The following is a 15377-nucleotide window of genomic DNA, read 5'->3' on the forward strand; positions in this document are numbered from 1 at the left end:
GCATCATGTGATTAGTTTTTTCACAACATGGCAGGGATGATGGAGGAAAAGTGGGAGTTCGATAGTTTCGACGACGGCTCCCTCAACAGTACGTACACATCTAACTACCTTACCGAGAACATTACAGCTATTGGTAACCATATAATCAGCTGATGTTACTTTAAAGCTAAGATTATCCTTGGTTTAGGTGAATTGAGGTGTGTAAAAGTGGTTCCGGTTGGGTTGAGTTTGTAAGGGGGAGGGGCGGAAGGGAAGGTACATACAGTTTGCTTACTGTCAACAGGTAGTAAACAGACTAAGGTAGCATATTACTAGTATCCTGCATTGTAAATGTCTCGTACTAATGTCGCTGTAGCTCAAGTTATGATTAGTAGATCGAAGGTTGGAGCTAAAACATGTTTGCAGGCGAAAAAGTGCACACATTTTGTACTTCATAAATTATTTGCAGGACCTTTGACCTAAATATGATATGAAACTAGTGTTGTGATGTAGTATGTAGATCTGTGTTCCTGACTTGACTACTAAAATCTATAAAACATATTAGGTTTTTCTTGAATCGATACAGAGCTAGTATCTGTGCAAGAATTTATTGTCTAATTGTGAATATAGATTTTATTATCAGAATTGACATTTGGTAGAGTGACTTAAAGTTATATGATGCTTCCACAAAGAATTATTGTATTTCCATTTCATTGTATGGCCTGAACCCATGGCATATGTGTGCTGAAAATGATGTTTTTCTGGTAACGTATAAATTTGCATATTGGCATAAATTCTACATGCAATTTGAAAACTATGATTGATGAATAAATAAATACATGCAAAATCATATACAGTCAGTAGAACACAAAAGTTCAGTAGTAAAGACAAAAACAGCAGTGTTTTCGTCACTTCCAGGCTCCAGCATAAATTTCACGATCTATGGAAGGTTTTAAATTGTTTACTCACTAGATAAGAACAAAGAGAAGAAAATAAATACTTTTGTCAAGTCAGGAAGCATCATATAACTTTAAGTCACTCTACCAAATGTCAATTCTGATAATAAAATCTATATTCACAATTAGACAATAAATTCTTGCACAGATACTAGCTCTGTATCGATTCAAGAAAAACCTAATATGTTTTATAGATTTTAGTAGTCAAGTCAGGAACACAGATCTACATACTACATCACAACACTAGTTTCATATCATATTTAGGTCAAAGGTCCTGCAAATAATTTATGAAGTACAAAATTTATGATGATGATGATGAAGAAAATAAGTGAGAGATATTTTTTTGCAAGTCCGGACTTGGTTCCTGAAGTTAAGGTTCTTTTGGACTCGAACCTAAACGTGTTTACCAGTCCAGTTTAGGTCAGGAGATGCAAGACGATGAGCATCAGACAGAAAACCGAGTGAGTGATGCATGACGTTATTTTTCTAACAGAAATAGTTGGGGAGATCCAGTTGAAGAAGTATGGCAAGTTTATGGACGACTATGCCAGCCAGCTGAAGAGTATAGAGGATGCTCTGGACGACTCTATAGGGGATGCCTGGGACTTCACTCTGGATCCCATCGCACTGCAGGTAACAAAACCCTCTTCTAACATTCTGTGTGGATCTAGAGTGTGGGACTGTGGGTAGAGCTGTGTACGGTACAGTGTACCCATACAGTACCGGGTACAATCAATTAGGTACAGGTCCAAAATACCTGACCCTGCTGTATGGGTACTGGACCTGACTCAGGGGATGGCCACTTTGACAGATAAAATTACTATGAAATTACCGTGGCAGTGATCTAAAGCCACTCTAAAGCACAGAAAACACATTTGCATGGCTGGAGTCAAATTTTCATCTGTGTTTTCATAAAAATAATACCCAGCACAATCAAATATCATGTTTTTACCAGTTCAAACATGCTTTTGTCCTTATTGAAAATCTAGCATATTCCAAACAAGTACTTTATAATTAGGTACAGGTTCAGGTCCGGACCTGTACCTTAACCCGTGTACCTGTACCTGTACCTAAAATTTGTTTAGGTACACAGCTCTAACTGTGGGTGTTAAGCCCCATCTCCTCAGCAATTAGTTACTCCTGGATACAGTTTTCATTTATCCTTCAGATTGGATATTAAGCATTTTTTGGAGGATGACCTACTTTGACCATTGATGATACAGTGGCAAGTAGTATGTAGTATGATGATATAAATTGTACGAGGAAATTCTTAAAAAAGACTCTTAAGTCAAATCTGCCAGTGTACTGCAGGGGGGTACTGGTATTTGAAAAGTCCAGAAAAGATTTAAAAAAAACAGTAATGACAAGAACTTCATTGTTATCAACCCATGATTCAGCTGTTTTTATGAGAAATTTTGATCTTCGGCAGAATGTAGAGTGTGACTGTGAATTGTTATGATTACTAGTATTCTGAATACTTGTTTGCATTATATTGTTATTTACAGTTCAACTTCCAAATATCCTACACAATTCTGTATATGTTCAGAATAGGGTTAAATTCATTTCCTTTTGCGTTTGTCCCAGTTCCTCCCCTACGAGCAGACGTCTCTGTTGGAGTTGATAAAGACAGACAACAAGGTCCTGAACAAGGTTCTGACGGTGTTCTCCTCGCTGTGCTGCGAGATGTCATCACTCAAACACGAGGCAGAGACCAAATTCTACCACGCACTCCTGTTCTATGGAGAGGGAGGTGAGAGAAGAAGACTTTTTACCAGGGCTTTCCTGCCCATTTGTGAATACAGTCCAGCCCGTCTAAGGTGACCACTCAAGGTTGCAAGAGACTTAAGAAAATACTGAATGAAAAGACTCTTTTTTACACAACCAAGAGATTTATTCAACTGACGTTTCGGTGACCATCTGTCACCTTCTGACTGGTTCACATTGCAATGCAGCACAGGTGTCACAGGGACCTAAGAAAATACTGTTAGCATGGACAGGTGGTCATTATAGACAGGATTCATGGACTTTAGGAGACAGGTTAATGGAATAATAAGGGATAATCAAAAAGTGGTCACATTAGCCAGGTGATCCTTATGGAGAGGTGGTCGGTATACAACTGTAGTTACTTTTTTAACCTTTATCATTTTGAAGTAGCTGTTTGGCACCCAATTCCCTATTGGTTACTGAGTTAGGCAGCAGGGAGAAGGTTAATGTTTTCCCCCCTAGAACTGTACGTTTTAGGCTCCTGTGCCATGATATTGAAACCAACCAATGTGAAAACTCTTTCATAACAGAAAGTGGTTGAAAATATCTCTATTTTGGAAGGATTGACTGTAATAGTGTTTTGCAGGTACTTCATTTTGTTTCAAGTAAACTTGAGATATTTTCTCCACAGAGTTAGATAAAGTACAGGAGGAGGGGGAGGCGCAGGTACAGATGGGGAGGATGATGCCGGTGCTACAGGAGTTGTCGTGTTTTGTGTCTCGGTGCTATGAGGTGGTCAGGAACACTGTACAACAGCTGGGGTCGTTACACACTAGTGACAGGTTAGTTCATGTATATAGTATAGGAGTATACTTGTATAGGGTCTAAATAGATTATTGGGAACTTGAAGCTTTTAAGCAATTATTTTAATGTTGCAATAAAACCTTAGTTTTGTACATCTGTTGCTAAGTCTGCAAGTATTGTTGGAACTTAGACTTCTCTACTTTGTCTTTTTTGTTTGTTTGTTTGGAATTTGGATTTCTAAGCAAATCAGCATACCCTTAAAGTTAAAGCTTTTTCAGTCCATTGTGGTACCAACAGCCATCTATGCATGTGAGACGTGGAAAAGCACCACAGAGACAGTACAAGCTCTAGATACATTTTAACGCAAATGTCTGAGATCAATTCTTGGTATTTCATGGCGAGACCATGTTACAAACGAAGAGCTTATGCAAAGAGCAAAAGTCCCTCCTCTTAGCACAATTGTAATGAAAAGAAGATTAACTTTTGCCGGACATGCGTGGAGGTAACCCGAACACAGAACGACTAGAATCACCATGACCTGGAAACTGAAAGGCACTCGTCCGAGAGGACGGCCTAAGGTCACTCTCAGGGGAACACTGCAAAACGACGGGAAGAAGCTGGGATTACATTCACTGGATGAAATGGCAGTAGCGGCACAAGTATCCGAAGCCAAGCTGACCTATGCAACAAAGTTGCGGGAGGATCTAAGGTCTAAGGTCTAAGGTTTGGACATCTAGTATATAAAGTTGATAAACCATAGCTTTGAGAAATTCAATGTACATTTACTGACAGTGTGCATGTTTCTTTCTCCCCCTCAGGGGTGCTCCCAAGACAATTGATGTTTCTCAAGTGCACTTTCAGGTAAGCAAGGCTTTCAAGAAAGGTGTGTTAAATGCAGGGCTGTCTCCAGCTTTAAATATTTTCCGTCCCACTCATTCTTTGGGAGCCGATTTTTTAATTTTCATTGTTGAATTTGTCATTTTAAGCTTGAAAAAATACATTTTCATCAGTTTTATCTCATGAAATTGATTTTTTTGGGGACGGAAGGGGTTGAATTTTTTTCAGTCCCAACAAGCAAATTTCTGTCCTGGGACGGAAGGACGGGTCTTGGAGACAGCCCTGGTTAAATGACACCAGTGCTTCTAATTTTTGTGATATTCACGTTCATAATATTGTTATGATTTGTATATTGTGTACTCAGACCTTTATGACCAACAAAATGTTTTGTTCCTCCTCCAGCCTGTGTATGAGCACCTTGGTGACTTGCTGACTGTCCTGACTACACTGGACTCTATAGTGGAAACCCACACCATCCTCACAGACCACTGGACACTGTACAAAAGGTGACAAAAACAAGTGGTAGTTGTAGAGGCGACTTAATTCTCATTGTATAACTGCAAAGAATATCATGGAGAAGGAGACTTGTGACTGCTTGTTAACTGCTTGTGTATGTGTTGATTATGATTTTTAGTATTTGAAAGTGGATGTATAGTTTTTGGTTGTCTGTTTGTCTCCAGATATTTGTGGTCAGCATATTAAGTTAAGAACCTCTTGATGGATTGTGATGATATTTGGTATATTTGGTATGTGCAAAGACGAAGGTCCAGGTCTGGCTCCCTGTGATTTTACCTACTTAACTTAAGGCCACACCAATTTAATTTCTTGGTTAACGGAATTTTAAAAAAATGCTAGATTGGAGAAGCAACATGAAAACAGAATCTCAGAGGAAAGTCTGTACTTTGGTGCACACAGTTTCAGGGTCAGGTGCAAGTTTTCACCCCAGCCTTCTGTTTTAATGATGTCCTTGTGCTAAAATTAAAAAAAATCCATTAAACAAGAAATTAGATTGGTGTGGCCTAAGGATGTTGAAAAAACATCAGGATAGGAGAAAAATATGAGCAGAGTATAATGTAGTAATTTTTACTCGTCTCATCTGTGCAGAATGCTGAAGTCAGTGAGGCACAACCCCAGCAGGTTTGGGGTGGCGGAAGACAAGCTGCGCCCGTTTGAGAAACTCCTCATGAAGCTGGAGGGACAGCTGTTAGATGGGGTCATTCTACAGGTAAGGCCAGAAAGTCATCACGTCCCTCTGATCAAATTGTAATTGTAAACTTGGCCAATGTTTGAATTGAAAGACAATGCTATTACCATTGTAAAATGTGTGATATCTTGCTACATACATGGAAAGATGCTTCTCTATCTAAGAGCATAGATATCTTTTTCTGCAAAGAAAATTATACAATTTATATTTCTTAGGCTAAGACAGGAAAGTTGTCCAACTGTAAATGCTTTTGCAGGATCTGAAGTTTGCTAACACTAACAGTCCATTTGCATTCATTTTCCTGTGACGCTTAATCCCCTACAAAGCTTTGAAGATCTCCGATCACAACGGTCTGAGTACTCGTGCAATGTATTTTTTTTCTAGTGAGTGAGTGAGTGAGTGAGTTACAGAATGTATTTTCATATTGTATTTTAATGTATCTTAATACAGTGTATTTTCTTTTCTTCTCCAGAACTGTATAGAGCAGGTGTTTGACGAGCCGTCCATCGGTGTGGCCAGGAACAGTGTGTTTGCTGAGGAGTTCCTACACAACATCAGGAGTCTCTTCAGTCACATGGAGGCCAGAATCGGTAAATAACTTCAACTTAAACTTAGGGGTTACCCCCTAGATGACACCGTCAGGGGCAAAGTAGGGGGGAGGTCCCAGGCTAAGACAGGGAGGTCTCCAGCCTGGCCCGGGACGACTCAACGGTGGGAGACAACAAGACCGGGCCAGGCAGGGGGGTCTTCTCAAGAATTGTATGTGGTGGATTGACGTTGATGAAGGTTGCACATCCAGGTAGTAAGATATGCCCAAAATAGTTACTCAAGCAACCGGAGAAAATTTTGAAAATTTTGAATCCAGTTGCTTGAGTAACTATTTTTGGTGTATCAAACTTACATAGTCTAGTCAAATTCAAAGTTAATTCTTTGTACCTCTTTAACATGATGTTTTGTTTGTTTGTTTGTTGTCCTGCAGGTGAGAGTAACGAGGTTGACCAGAGACAGAAGTTTGTGGGGGTGTGTAGTCTGTACGTCCTGCACTTCCAGATCTTCAGAACTGTGGACAAGAAACTCTTTAAGTCACTCTGGGACGTCTACAAAAAGGTAAGACGCTAAAGATGCAAACATACAAAACTCTGGGCACTTAAGATAGAAAATTCCCGGGGACTCGATGCTAAATGTGTATAGTCAAGTTTCACAGATAAGTTGAAAGCACATGCATCCCTCTATTTTTTATGTGGAGTTACGAACAAAAGCATTATCTACTTTTATAGTGTACAGTGTTTGAGTCACTATAAGTATCTTAAATGTGATCTTCAGTTCAAGGGACTTGAATGGAAACCACTACAGTCAAACCTGTACAATGACCTCTACATGAAGACCACCTTGTCATTGTGGCTCCTTTTTTTGTGGTCCCTTAGATAATTTTCCCGTTGACACAAGCATTAAGAATCCTGTCTATAGTTACCACCTGTCAACAAAGAACAGATTTTATCTGAGTGGTCTTGTTGGGCAGTTTTGACTGTAGTACTACTGTACTATGGCTAACTATAATTATAGCAAATCTACAACATATAAATTTTTTCTTTTCTTGCACAGGTGCCTGCCATCACCCTGACAGGGAACATCGTGTGGTACCCAAATGACTTCTTACTTAGTAAGATCAAACAGGCGGACAAGTGGCTGGACAAGAAGGCCGTCCTCGCTGTGAAACAGTTCCAGACTCAGTATCTCCAGCAGAGGAACCAGGCACTGGCCAGGTGGGGAGAGGGTTTTTACTTTTGTTTCATTCTCTTTTGGTGAAGGTTATTTATTCTTTTCAAACCACAAACTTGCATGCGCAGGGAAAGGCTTGCACCTCCCCGAATCGTGTGCAGTTTGTTACTGTGGCTAACAATAATATTAGAAAATTTTTTGGTGGTTTTATTTCGCAGTTTGAGGAAAAAGGAGAATGATTTTTGAGGACCTGGTGTTTGAGTTTTGCAGCTGAAACAATTCTTTAGTAGCCTGGGTACCATCCTCTGTAGGTACCCCTGGTTATCTCTTTTTGCTTGCTTATCATGGAAGCGAAAAGGCAGAGCTTGTGGTAGCTACAGAGGATGGTACCCAGGCTAAGTCTGTAGTACAGTAGTCATTTAAGGAGACTTATTCACTATGTCATAAATTTGTGCTGAAGAGATCACTGCAAAAATCATGAAAATAAGACCACCGCTTGCATTTCAAGATTTGCAGTACTTCACATTTAAATCATTATTTACACCACAGGAATGACTTTCTACATGTGTATACCATTTTCGGCTTCAAAATGCAGTCTTTCAAAGAAATAGAATGATACTGATATTTTAAAGAAAATAAAGTAATGTGTCTTTACTGCATTGTGTTTTCAATAATGTCTAATTACTCTAAAAAGTATGTATGATATACATGTATATCATATTACACATCATCCTGTTCATATTGTCACAAAAGTCACATGCTTTGTATATGCATGTAGCTTACAATATGATCTGAATATAAGGAGACTACAGTACAATGTAACTGTAAATTCACAGTGGAAAAGTAACTGCAAAAGCCACAAACTTGTAAAGACAGCATTAATGTTTCAGGATTTCCAGTAACAACATATCCATGCTTTTCATTTATTTACACCTCTATCGTCTCTCTCTCCCTCTCTGACTAGTCTTTTCTCCTCTCCCACGCATACATTCTTCAGTAGGAGCAAGTAAGTCCAGAGTAGGCATGACTTACCTTCTATACATGTACTAGTAGGACTGAAACATTAAACACAATACCGTAGAGTTTTGTAGATCTTGAATGTGCTTATATTCAACTTCATTGGCATACTAGTAGGAGGTTTGCAGCTGTAGTACTGTAGTTGTTAGTGTAACAGTGTGGTTCAAGCGCCACTTACTGACCAGTCTAACTGGTCCGGACCTTTTGGCCTAGTGGTAAATTGCGTTGGGTTTGGGTGCTGGCGGCCCGGGTTTGATTCCCAGGAGCCAGGAGACTGTACTACTTGCCTAGTGCGTTTCAGTGGTTCCCACACCGGGAATCGAACCCGGGCCTTGACGGTGAGAGCGCCCAGACCAGTTAGACTGATCAGTAAGTGGCACTTGAACCACTCTGTTACACTAGGAATACATGACTGTATAAAAATCTTCAGGTTTACTAATGCTGCCTTGGTGTGTCTTTATCTGTCCTACCATTGTATGTTAGCTTCTCTATGCCTTGTGGACATTTCATCTAAATATGTTATATTACTATTAATGCTATCTAATGAACTGCCTGCCTAAATGATCTAATGAATGTACAATGTAGAAAATAAGTTCTTGAAATTGGTCTCAGTGGTAGATCCTGTTCCATATACATCACATGTTTGCGCTTCTTCTGTGGGTTTCTTTCCCCATAGACACTGTTGTTGCCTGCCAGACATACGTGTGTATGTGTAGCAATAAGAAGCAGCAGTAAAAATTTTAGTAGTAACACTAGCAGACAATTTGGACTCTGTGTAATTATAATGTTGTTGTTGAGTAGTTATAGTAACACTAGCAGCTAATTCGTACTCCAGGGAAACCCAGGCTCACCACCTGCAAGTGGCAGCCTGGATGGTGAAGGTCGAGTCGACCTTGAACCAGAAGAACCTGATGGAAGATCTCACTTCAAGGTGTACACTCTTCATACAGGTAAGCACACCTTATAGTGTAACCCCAAAAGAGCAATGTGCTTTCTATTGCTTACATCAATATCTCTGAAAAGGCTATCTTCACATACTTTTCATAATGCAGTGTCATAGGATTCTTTGTTTGATTTAATATGGCGAGTTGTCATTTTTTACCACACAATTTGGCAAATGTAGTGATTAAGAAGTGTTGAGTTGCATTTTTACCACCTGAAGTTGGTTGAAAGGCACCAAAGTTGATATTTACTACATGTCATTTTAAGACATGGCCAAAGCTTCTACTGATATTTTTTTTGTTAAAATTTGCTTTTGTCTTTACACCAATAGGGTATCCTGTATGCCTACAGTCTGAGCCATCTGATCAAAACCACCATGAACCTCCATGTGTCCATGAACAAACCCATGACCAAGACAGCCGTACTGTCCCTGTGTAGACTCATAGAACTACTGAAGGTGAGACACTCCAGGACCTGAATATGTTTAGACTATATGCAGCTTGGAATGATGCAGACTGAAATGAATGGTGGGAAATAAAAATGTTAGTGGTCACTTGGAACAATGTGTGTATATGTGTGTCTGCATGTGTCTAGATCTGTGTGTGTGTGTGTGTGCGTGCACATGTGTGTGCGTACACGTCTGTGTGAGTTTGTATGTGTGTGTGTTTGTGTGCATGTGCTTGTCTGTGAGTTTGTGTGTGTGTGTGTATTTTAGTCAATTCTAAACGTAGGCTATAGAATACATTGTGTATATTTTAGAATGATTAAGCTGTTAAAAGCTTTCAAGGTTTCAAAGCATAACTGACCCTATGACTGTCATAAGAGGATGACTTGTTCATTATGTCCCTTACAGGCCATAGACCACACGTTCCACAGAAGAACCATGTTGATAGCAGACTCCATCCACCACATCACCCAGCACCTGTGTTTCCTCGCCATGACCAGTATAGAGACTGCCAAGGTACATTTTTAGTCAGATTTTTCAAAGAATATACACTTTCTTGATTTTTCTATAGTGTAATTTTGCTAGTTTCCCAATAATATTGTATGTGAAGTGTAAGCATCTTTTGATTTTCTTGTAACTTTCTTCCAGAAACGAGTGAAGTCTGACAAGAAATACAGCGACAAAGCCTTGGTGAGACCACTATCCTGTGTAATGTCATCGATATACACATTGTACATGTACATGACAAAACCGTCCTCTGAGTTATTTTATTCTTAGTCATTCCAGGCTGTTAAGATCTGCATAAAGTTATAAAAAGCGCTCTATTTATAATGTGTCATAATTTATCAGAATATTTACATTGTTCATGCACCTCATCTATATGAACTTGTTAAGCAATATCTGACAACCGTACTTTACTTTAGGATGTGATGTCAGCCCTCATACTTGCAGAGAATGCTCTCAATGGTTCAAGTAAGTAAAACATCAATTTGTCTTGTGTATAACTTACTAAAAGTTTAATACAAGCTGCTGCAAAATGTTCTATCAACTTGCTCATTAAGAAATGTCTAATGTGAACATTTTCCGTCCTTCCTACATTTGTACATTCTCATAGACCACACCATTCACTAGTATATGGAAAATTGACATATGTTGCTCTTATTGTTAACTATTTACAACAAGTGTAACAAGACAACTGTTATTGTTGTTACAGTGACGAAGGAAAGAAGGCTCATTATCAACCTTGCAATGTGTGTTGGGGCACAGATGGTATGTTCATTTTTTTGGGTCCATTCCTCTGATTGTATTTCTGAATATGGTCTGCAAATGCTTCACTATAGTTTAAAATTGAATACATCAATGTTCAGGTTCTGTTTTTTTAATGCATTTTTACAGAAAGCTTTCAAAGAAGATGAGTTGACGAACTTCCAACTCATCATGAAGAAACTAGACATGATCTGTGACATCAGGCAGAGGTAGGTCATAGGTTGAACATCAAAAAGACGTCAACCTGCTTGTCTTGCATGTCCCATGTTTTTTCATGACTTGCATTTTGTGTTCAAGTCAGTCATGTATCTAGGTTTGATCCTGGTTGCACGAACTTGATGGCAATGTGTTCCACTCTACAATAGTGACAAGGAAGATCATATTCTTAACCTACTCCTTCCAGTCCTGCCTAACCCTAACGAATGGAGAATTTGTAGCCAAATGGCTTCTTCAGCATACTAAAGATTAAATGCATCGTACTACAACTTGCAGATGCATATATATCTTGTTGTTTTCTGGACAGGCATAAAATACTTATCAGTCGGTACACATAGTTATGTAAATCTTAGCTTAGCTTGTTTGTAATTTTATACAATTACATCATGTATAGTCTGGACATCTTGTCTTCTCTAATTCCAGGTTACATGCTGCGTGTGACTGCAGTTTTGTGTACTGGCACCGGGTGGTGTTCCCTCTGTATGTACAGCATGTGTATGAGGACCGGGTAGACGCACAAAGGATACATGTGAGTAGGACATTCATTTTTAACACATCCATACAAATATTTGATATATACTATTAGCTATATTTCAAACATTTCAATACACCTTTGACATAAGTACATGTCTTTGAAATATAGGTTAAGGCGGTTTTAATGGCAAGAAGTTGGTTTATTTCCATGCAAGACATGCACTTTTTGCATGGACGAAAAATACATGACATAAAATCCTACGTTGTGTGCTTGCCACATGCTCATTGCAAAAAAATGTTAATCCAAAAATTAAAGACGACTACTGAAAAAGGCAATTATACCTTGAAGTAGTTTTAAGTCAGCCCTACCATCTAAAAGCACATTGTTGAGTAGTACATGTAGTTGAAGATTGAATATAAACTCAAGTTTCTCCCATCTTCCCTTAGTACATGTTTGCTGCCCTGCGTGACTGTGTAGCGCCCATGCAGCAGAGTAAACATCTGGACTCACCTCAGACTTTGTTGGACATCTTTGACAAGGAGATCATGGACAGTATGCACGAAGTAGGGGGATTACATTTAGTATTCAAGAACTGACTTACATTTCAAGACTAAGCTACGTTTTAATGCTACATTTTCAGTATTAAATTCTGAAGAACTCTCCTATCATATGCAGAAACTTGCTTGAATGTTTTAAAATTTATCATATTCTTTTTCAGTCTGTGCCTTAAAGGGGCAAGAATATGCAAACAAGCATGCAAACTTCCACAATAGCTTCATTTTGCCACTGTCTCTCCATTGTTTAGTGATGCTTGTCGCACTGTTATCATAGTGTTAACCTGGTTGTGTTTTAACTTGCAACCCTGTTCTGTAGCACATGTTGGACCGTCTATGTCGAGACGTAGAGACAGACCTGCGCCTGTCCATCCACACCCATCTCCAGCTGGACGACAGGAACCCCTTTAAGAACGGTCTGATGGACCTGCGCCACTTCTTCATGATCCGTCCCATCAGATTCTTCAACGGCTTCATCAATATCAGGGGTGAGGCAACCTCATTTAACCTTCTCCCTGCTGCCTAACTCTGTAACCAATAGGGGATTGGGTGCCAAATGGCTACTTCAGTGTGCTAAAGGTTAAGTCGGTTTCTTCAAATGATGGCCCAAATTAAATTATTGGAAACTACCATAATTATATTACCACCATATCATTTTCAAAAACTTAAAATGATATGGTTACATAATGGTAGTGGTAGACTAAAGAATACACTTGGTGATACTAATAGCCTGAAATGTAATGTCATCCCTTGTAATAGAATTTTGAGGCGTAATTTAGAAAAGAAGACATTTAACATACATCTACTACCTGGGAGAGAGAAAATTTAATTGGTGGTTTTTAATGGTACATTTTATGTTGTACACATGTAGAATGACTGTACCTAACTGAAGGAAGACATTTGGAAGTCTTCCGGTCGGTAGTAGCTGGAAGATAAAGTGTTAAATGTTAACTTTCCTTCCATTTTGGTTGCACTGTTAGTTTCTTCACTACTATTTGGTCATTAAGACATTTCCCCCCTGTCTGTCCCCCCAGCCTATGTAACACACTACCTGGAGAGGACCTTCTACAACCTGACCACGGTCGCTCTGCACGACTGGAAGACGTACGGCGAGATGCGGAATCTGGCGGAGCAGAAGTACGGGCTGAACATGATGGAGGCACACCTGCCCACTCAGACTCTCGAGCAGGTCGGTCTATGTGTTACAAATTTCCTCTGTTTACAGTAATAGTGGCATTGTGTTGGCATAAAATTTAGGATGTTTGGCCCAGAACCCAGGTCGTGGGTTTGAATCCCTTGACATGCCACTGATGTTGTGCCCTTAGGAAATGGACTTAACATACTATTTTATTTAGTTACTTTCATTATATATGCCTGTGTCCTTCATAGATACGTTATATATATATGAAGGTTGTCTCATAAGATATGTACATGTAAGCAAAAGTAAGAAAAAAAAGCAAAGTACTTTTTTTAAAACTATACAGTCATTCACAAGAATTAAAAAGTGGGAGAAAGCTATCCATACGATCTACATGTATAAGTATAAGTTGAATGAGGTATGGCACAACTTTGAGACTACAAAATTATACCCCCCACAAGTGTGGTTTACTTGATATATATAATAATTATCATACAGTCAATATCATAAGCAAATAGCAAGACAATTATTAAATTGACAGGCTGTCATTACTAGTCTACCGAGTCAAACATGGCTCGAGATCAGTGTTCCTAGATTTCACACTCAGGCAGACCATGGGCATTGTACTTGAACACAGGAGCAACAGGCCTAGCTCCCAGTAGTGATATGGACAGAGATGGTACATCTGTACTTGTTTGACTCTCAGCCAAGGTTGCATCTCTTGCAGCCCTGCAACCTAGCGGACCTGGTTGTGTGGTGTCTGATGTATCAGGTTCTTCTTTGGGGACATCTGTATGGTCATGTGCTCTTGTAGAATGATCCATACCGTCAGAGATCTCTTGTTGGTTGTGTGTAGATAGGGCATGATCATTCACTTCTGGGATCTCTTCCTGCGTGTTTGTCTTTGTAGCATGGTCATCCTCTTCTAGGGTTTCTTGCTTATTGTGTCCATTCGAAGCATGATCATTTTCTTCTGGGAACTCTTGCTGGTTGTGTATATTTGTAGCATTGTCGTTTTCTGTGGAGATCACTTGATGGTCATGTGTAATGGTAGCACAGTCATTGTCTTCTTGGATCTCTTGCTGATTTTGAGTATTCGAAGTATGAATACTATGATCATCCTCTTCTTGTAACACTTGGTGGTTATGTGCATTTGTAGAATGACCATTCTCATCATTTATCTCTTGATGGTTGTGTGTAGATATAGCAGTGGCAGCTCTGTTGTGCTGTGATTCCTGGTCGTTTAAACCAAGGTATTTCATGCACCGCTGAAGCAGGCACCCTACAATAAGTAACAACAGGAAAATCGCCACCACTGACACCACTATTGAGATAGTCACATGGTCTGGAATGAATGTTCCTTGGTCATCTTGTTCGGTGGTCACCTGAAATGCTGAATCGGTTGTTGTCATTATCTGATTCATTTCAGAATCTGTGGGAAAGGCAAGATCATCACCTTTCTGGGCATTGAAACAGGTGTAATTGTGTTGTCTACGAAACTGTGAAACTGTGACAAACAGTTCAGATGTACGGTTCTTGGTGACTAGAAAGCAACTTATGGTTCTTACGTTGCCATGGCTGCTGTTTACGTAGTTGGCTGTGCTGTTATTTGGTGGGTGGTCGAACACCATGGCAATGGTTGTCGAGGATGCATTCCGGTATGTGCTCAGAGGTATTAGTTGTAAGCTCAGTCTTTCAGCACTTCCCAAGGCCAATGTCAAGCCTCCGCTGTGCTCCCAGGCTTGGCTACACAGTTTGAGTCCACTCGGGAGCAGTTCATTTGACGATCTGTTGCTAACAATCACGACAAACGGTGGCTGAGTGGTGGCTTTGTTTTGGGAGTCACCCAACTTTGGGCAGGACCCATAGCGACTGGCTGCCACCTCTTCCCATGCTATAGTGGTTTGACCAAAAAGTGAGAACAGTTTAGTTTTGTTGCTTTTGGGGTCATGCTCAACACAAGACAAGAAATCAAGCCCTTCAAGAGATACGTGTACATGCATGTCCTGTTTTCCAAAGAAAGACACTCTGGTGAAAAAACTCCACTGCATTTCACGTGTTGGCTCATCATCCATTCTGTACAATAGAGTGCCACTAAGATTGAGGCTCTTCAAGCTCTGT

The 15377-nt window shown here is 39.7% G+C and overlaps 1 protein-coding gene across 5 annotated transcripts in view; it reads left to right on the forward strand.

The window, feature by feature from the left end:
• Positions 1-15377, forward strand: part of LOC136434716 (WASH complex subunit 4-like) — a 24765-nt gene continuing 9388 nt past the window's right edge. For all 5 annotated transcript variants that reach the window (XM_066427735.1, XM_066427736.1, XM_066427739.1 and 2 more), the window contains exons 1-21: positions 1-88; positions 1429-1568; positions 2520-2685; positions 3331-3481; positions 4262-4304; positions 4683-4786; positions 5385-5505; positions 5957-6074; positions 6464-6591; positions 7087-7247; positions 9056-9170; positions 9494-9619; positions 10016-10123; positions 10256-10297; positions 10531-10579; positions 10821-10876; positions 11003-11082; positions 11513-11618; positions 12011-12127; positions 12438-12606; positions 13153-13307. In XM_066427735.1, coding sequence (XP_066283832.1) covers positions 28-88; positions 1429-1568; positions 2520-2685; positions 3331-3481; positions 4262-4304; positions 4683-4786; positions 5385-5505; positions 5957-6074; positions 6464-6591; positions 7087-7247; positions 9056-9170; positions 9494-9619; positions 10016-10123; positions 10256-10297; positions 10531-10579; positions 10821-10876; positions 11003-11082; positions 11513-11618; positions 12011-12127; positions 12438-12606; positions 13153-13307 — 2316 coding nt within the window. In that variant the 5' untranslated portion in view covers positions 1-27. The remainder of the gene's footprint in view (positions 89-1428; positions 1569-2519; positions 2686-3330; positions 3482-4261; positions 4305-4682; positions 4787-5384; positions 5506-5956; positions 6075-6463; positions 6592-7086; positions 7248-9055; positions 9171-9493; positions 9620-10015; positions 10124-10255; positions 10298-10530; positions 10580-10820; positions 10877-11002; positions 11083-11512; positions 11619-12010; positions 12128-12437; positions 12607-13152; positions 13308-15377) is intronic.

The sequence above is a fragment of the Branchiostoma lanceolatum genome, chromosome 5 (assembly GCF_035083965.1).
Source record: "Branchiostoma lanceolatum isolate klBraLanc5 chromosome 5, klBraLanc5.hap2, whole genome shotgun sequence".
NCBI classification, from domain to species: domain Eukaryota; kingdom Metazoa; phylum Chordata; class Leptocardii; order Amphioxiformes; family Branchiostomatidae; genus Branchiostoma; species Branchiostoma lanceolatum.